General features: G+C 44.1%; 1 protein-coding gene and 1 long non-coding RNA gene across 2 annotated transcripts; one reads left to right on the top strand and one right to left on the bottom strand.

Annotated features, from left to right (window-relative positions):
* The first annotated feature begins 247 nt into the window (after positions 1 to 247).
* LOC135369813 (uncharacterized) lies at positions 248 to 2,011 on the top strand. The gene is made up of 3 exons (XR_010415130.1): positions 248 to 328; positions 776 to 996; positions 1,550 to 2,011. It is a non-coding gene; the product is annotated as an uncharacterized LOC135369813 (long non-coding RNA).
* A 2,553-nt stretch (positions 2,012 to 4,564) lies between these two features.
* On the bottom strand, positions 4,565 to 5,757 carry LOC135385872 (uncharacterized). Its single transcript, XM_064615450.1, has 4 exons — positions 5,430 to 5,757; positions 5,120 to 5,235; positions 4,916 to 5,033; positions 4,565 to 4,821 (listed from the first exon to the last, which is right to left on the bottom strand). The coding sequence occupies exons 1-4, from the start codon at positions 5,755 to 5,757 to the stop codon at positions 4,565 to 4,567; spliced, it is 819 nt and encodes a 272-aa protein (XP_064471520.1).
* Positions 5,758 to 5,966: the final 209 nt, after the last annotated feature.

Here is a 5,966-nt window from a genome sequence, read left to right as displayed (position 1 = left end):
ATCAACAAAACATGTTGCAAGACGTGTTTTTGCTGTTTTGGCGGCAGACCAAATTTCTACCGGCAAATGGGAATTTATGGATTTCTGGCAATTTGGGTGTGCGTTGTCACCGACATCGGCCTCGAAACACGTTTTTTATGTGAATGCATGCAAGGTTCCGCCATTTGTTGCTTGTTTGAAATGGAGTGGACGCACGAAGTCGAACTGCAGCTGATCAAAGAAGTAGAGGAACGTCCCATCATATGGAATATTGGATTGCCGACGTACCACAGGCGTGATTTAAAGGACAAGGCATTCTGCAGCATTGCGGAAAAACTTTTATGCACAGGTAAGCACCACCTGAATTAGCATTTTCCCTCGGTAACGCATTGAAGCACATGATGTGAAATATTTGTCCTCGTGCGTAATGACAATATACATATTTGTACTTTCAAAATAGCGTGTATAACTGTATGAAGTTTGTGTCTCATACATTCGCTCGGCAAGATTTCATGGCCTCGCAAAATGCACAAAAAGACGATGTAAATACGACGACGTTAGTTTTGTCAGAGGACGACATGATATGCGCACAGATACCATTTCATTCCGAAGAACTGCGAATTTTTACAGTTGAAGATTCTCTTCTAAAGTTCAATAATAAAACACAGCGACATGTTTCTGTGTTTCAGGCCTTTTCCAAAAGCAAATAAATAACGCAGAGCCAACCAATTCGTGCCATTGTTTTTATTTTGACATTGGTCAACAATTAGAGCAGTATGTCCTTTTTTTCCAACAGCTGCTGTTGTCAAGGCCAAATGAACAAACCTAAGGTCTCAGTTTCAGCGAGAAGTGCGAAAGGTTGAAGGAAGCAAAAGATCTGGATGTGGCCCCGACGAAGTACATCGACCCAAGTGGGCGCACTTTGAAGCAATGCAGTTCCTGAGTTCGAGCTGCAAGCAAGTTCAAAGTACATGCAACTTAAATCTTGGCCAAGCAGCTGAAGATTCTGAGCATGGCGTAAGTAGTTTTTTTAGTATCGAGAGCAAGCTATCTCCATGAGCAGAATGACAACTACATGATTGTGAGAATGGGTTACATCATTATCAAGTTATCTGACAGAGGAGTCCTTTAGATTATTTTGGCTACACACATGCAGCTGAACTCTACTAGTTAGCATGACTAACTCAGAATTGACAAAGTGTTATGATCAATTTTTTCCAACTTTTTCCACCATGGCCAACATCGTTCCAAGTTTGTCTGAGTTGGCAGACCCATAGTGCCACTTCCAAAATGCCACACTGATGCCAGAAGTCATCTGGTCGAGGTTTGTGGTGGACGGCATCTGACTAATTTCAATGTTAGTCATAGTTGGTGGAAAAAGTTGGCCCATGTGAACTCCACCTAAGGCAGTATAAAACTGTGTGTGTGTCATAACTATAGGCCACAGATTTTTTTCTTTTACCTTGAATACTTAAAGGATCATTATGTTTCTGTTTAATCAGATCCCTCCTTTTTGCACTTTCAAAGTACAACGTAAGCGCAACTGTGCTAACAACGTTCAATTTAATAGTTACAGGATTGTCGGAGTGAGACAGACGTTTTTGACAGCAGCAGCAGCAGTAGCCCTGTAGTTGGTGGCACTATGGATAGCAGCCCTATAGGTGGTAGTCCAATTCTGGAAGACACCCCCACCCCCAGCAGGTCTGAAAAGAGAAAAGCAGACAAGCAACGAAGTGATGACAAGACGAAGCTATTGCGTGCTTCTGCGTGCAAGCCTGAGAGGCTTCACTGGTCACAAAGTGATGAATGCGAAATATATGGTGCCATGATAGCAAACATGATCAGGGAGGTCCCTGCAGGTGTGCAAAGACACGTTGCAATGATTGTTGCACAGCAGGCTATTGTAAAATACACATTGTCATTGTAAACTGGGCAGGGAGACGTAATTCAGTTTGAAGACTTCCACACAGAATGATTTTAACACATACGCAAGACTGTGTGCAATAACTAAATGTGATCATAATAGTGCAATAAATTTACCAGTTCATATGATTTTGTGCTGCCAACTGACTTGCCCTTCATTGTTGAGGTAGTGCTTGAAGGTATCCCGATTGCCTTTGCATCTGTGGTGCAGTTCATGCCTCCACCACTGCGAAAGTCATCGAGGGATCTCCCTCGTTCCGCCACGATCCCTTGCGTAGCGTGCCTATAATTATGTTGTGAAATCAAGAACTGCTGACGTAGAGAAACACGATGCAATACATTGGTGAAACCGGCCAACAAATGAACAACCGCCTTACCGGACACAGAACCGACACGTCCAACAAACTCCCCAAAACAGTCGCCGAACACTTTAACGTTCCTGGTCACAATTTTGACAGCATTAAACTATATATTCTAGAAACCGGGTTTAGATCCACACGTGACAGACGTGATAGGGAGTCTTATCTCATATACAAGTTCAACGCTCTTCACCCGTCCGGTATCAACAAATCACAAGGCACCCTAGAAACACTTCACAAATAAAATATGCTTTTCCCTTCTACCTCCATTATCATCTGTTATGTCCTGCATGGCCACTGCTTTCTGCTTTCTTTATTGCATTCCACAACTTTGTATTCCAAATATTAAAATTAAAAAAATAAAAAGAACCTGCGCTCGTTCTGGAATTTTCCCCACGTAACCACTAACCTCCTTATCTTTCGCTATGCTTGCCAATTCTTGCCTGTTGTCCCGTTTCGTCCACGTGTTCGTGAACCTTCCATTTTTCTGTAACCGGTCTGTAGCCTAGATCACAACGTTCACATAATCCCCTCCACACTCTAACAAAGCAGCCATTCACTCCGGCCGTAGGAGCCCGTACGGAACCTTTCTTCCCTCCGGGCTGTTGACCCACAGTTCGCATGAACCTTTAAACACGTCACACCTAACCCTTTAAATACCATGCCAATGATGAGGACGTTGCCCAGAAGAAGAACAGTCTCTGTTCGAAATATCGGCGGCTTCTGTCCTGAGGCAACTCCCTTCCTACATCTCTACAGGTTCGCTGGATACCTACCCATCTACGATAGTTGGTAAGTCATACTTCAGGTTTTTTCGCAGCAGAGAGACAAGGACGGAAGAAAGAGACAGGACGGCTGTGTAGTCACAACTAACGGACTTTTTGTATTCTTGAACCACTTAAATAGGTAATTTCCATGGCTTAGGTATATCACAAACACATGATCACTAGGAACATCAGGGCACGTGAAGACTAGTGTGAACGTGTAAACACGAGGTTGAGAGAACACGCCGCTGCCCAAAAATGTAACACCCCCTCTGGTCACCTGCGTGTTCACTGCAAAAACTGCGGATGTGAACCACTATTTCGAAAAACTACAATAGCAGGTACCTTTCTAAACCAAGTGGATAGGGAGATCCTTGAAGCCTACTTGATTCACAAAGCAGGTGATAAATGTGTGAGCACACTGTCCATTGATCTCAAACAAGCTGAGATAAAGTATCTCGATAAGGATACCTAGTGTTCACGTGCCTTAATGTCCTAGTGATCATGAGTTTGTGATATGACTAAGCCTTGGAAATTACCTGTATTAGTGGTTCAACAATAAAAAAAAATCTGTTAGTTGTGAGCATAGGTCGGCGCAATCATGATCACAATGCCTTATCAAAGCCTGATGATCGCAATCATGAGTGCGATCACTAAGCACTGGCAAGGCTGCAGCGATCATGATCGCGCCACAGTTACCTGCAACGACATCTTCCACGTCAAGACTTCCTGGCGGCGTGTAGCGTACTCTCGCAGTCGTCTTGCACCTCAAGAAATTGTGCAGAAAAACAGTAGCCTTCACCACCGCACAACATTTTTCAGGGTCGTGCTTCATGATTGATATATACGCCAGCGGTTCGCCAGTATCCCAAAGGCGTTCTCGGACACCGGGCGTGCACGGGAGAGCGTACGTAATCAGACATGTTTTCGAACAATTACATGTGGGCCTCTTTACTTGCGGGGATAGGCACCAACTAATATCTTAGCCATCCAACTATACTGCTGTTTCTTCAAATTGTAGTGCAGCTACATTGTGGAACTGTTAGTTAAGCTACCAGGTAACTGCTACGTCGTAGCTCAACTGCATTTTTGACTACTCTGTTGCCTCAAAAATGGTTAAAAACTGGGCCGTTCAGTATTTCATACTTTAAAAGTGATAAAACCCCCGTGCCGGGAAACTAGTCAAAGGACGACACAAAGGACGCACACTGTGCTGTGTGTTGTGTCGTCCTTTGACTTCTTTCCCGGCACGGGGGTTTTATCACTTTTAAAGTCTGTTGTCTCGTGGCTTGATCTCCATATATGAGACTTCTATCAATGTACAAATGACGTGAAGGTACACTTGGAGCAACAGAAAGATGGCAATTTGTGTGGAAAATTTTATCCACTACACAATATCAAGGCAAAGAAGAAAAATGGAATGATCTTATGGCATGAAGTTACCTAAATGTAATTAACTATGTAGATAGCAGGAAATGCAGTTTAACTAGTTTTTGCACGTAGTATCCAACTTCATTTTGAACTACAAGAGAGTAGTTACTACTCATCACTTTCTTCTCCTATTGTGTACCTATAGTTGAAAATCCTTTTTTCATCATTCAGGTCCTTTGCACCGTACGGCCTCATCAGGTAGGGTTTTAGACCGAAACGTTCATCTCCAACAATGAAGAAAGGTGTGCTACTCGTAGATGCAGGCAACGTCTTTGGGCCTGGTATACCTAGCTGTCCACTCTCAATGGCTGATCGTATTTTTGACTGGCCCCAAACACTGCTGTCGTTCATACGACCATTTCTACCTACGTCCACATACAAGAACCTCAAGTCGGCATCCACAAGGGCCATCAACACAATGCTGAAAGTGCTCTTGTTCTCGGTACAAGGCCCCAGTACGTGGAGGAGGAGCAATGACAAGATGCTTGCCATCGAGAGCACCAATACAGTTAGGGTACTGCCAGAGCTCATAGAACTGACTGGCCACATTGCACCACTCTTCCTGCCCTTGCGACACCTGAAATGATGTAGAGAAGTTAGAAAAGATGTGCACCTTCGTACCATGGCATCATGCTTATATACACTATACATCAGTGGATGTACCTTCAAGTATCTGTCACACAGCACTTGGAAGATTGCCTTGCATACCTCATGCACCATCAAAGATATAGTATTGTGGGCAACTCTGAATTGGAATTCCAGGGATTTGTGTGTTTCACCTGAAACAACAACAGCAAAAACAAATGGAGACAATTTGAACGTCGCAATCAGTATTAACCCGTATTTCGCACAAAAATCAATTTCAGGAGTGTTTCCTAATTTTACGACGCATTCGTAGCAGCGCGCACATTCCTTGTACTACTGTATTGTAGGACAAACAAGTAAAAGCAAATATTCAGCGTCATACACTCACCTGTTGCTAAGTGCCTGAGGGTGATCGCAAGACGCTCCCCTGCACAAATTGCCGGTCGGAAGTTAGTGTCCTGTTTTGATATGTGAGGACGGACCAGGGAGAGTAGCTCCTCGAACGTGTTGGTATCCATGCGGATCCAGCTCCGATAAGATTCCGCGTCCTCGAGGGTCAACTCTCGCATTAGTTTTTCATAGCACCCTTGTGCCTTTCGCCTTGAGAGCCACGGCTTAACCCAAACTCTTCTCTTACGCGGCGGTTGTTTGTCGTCATCATCGAACGCAAAGTATAGCGCGAGAGCTCTCATCATCTCCAGTTCCGGATCCCACATGTTGACTTCAGAAATCAAGCAAACAGAAGGAACAGAAGGAAAGAGGCGCGCGATGTCGATGTCGGTCGTGTGCGTCTTTTAGAAAAGTTTTTTGGTGTGACAGGAAACCGAAACGGAAACATAAGACAAGACGTCTACGAAAGACAATGCCGTTCAGTGCTGTCGTTTGTCGGTGTTCTTGTAAAGAGCAGTGTGACATGGCGACGGAC

This window comes from Ornithodoros turicata, chromosome 1 (genome assembly GCF_037126465.1).
Source record: "Ornithodoros turicata isolate Travis chromosome 1, ASM3712646v1, whole genome shotgun sequence".
NCBI lineage: Eukaryota > Metazoa > Arthropoda > Arachnida > Ixodida > Argasidae > Ornithodoros > Ornithodoros turicata.
Note: the sequence above shows the minus strand (reverse complement) of the source record. Positions and strands in the feature narration are given on the sequence as shown.

Bases quoted from the DNA above. Each gene is read 5' to 3' on its own strand.
- LOC135385872 (XM_064615450.1), bottom strand. From the start codon at position 5,757: ATGTGGGATCCGGAACTGGAGATGATGAGAGCTCTCGCGCTATACTTT. The intron at 5,034-5,119 runs GTACATCCACTG...ACATCATTTCAG, and splicing joins TGTGTGACAGATACTTGAAG to GTGTCGCAAGGGCAGGAAGA. The intron at 4,822-4,915 runs GTACTGGGGCCT...ATGTGGACGTAG, and splicing joins TGTCATTGCTCCTCCTCCAC to GTAGAAATGGTCGTATGAAC.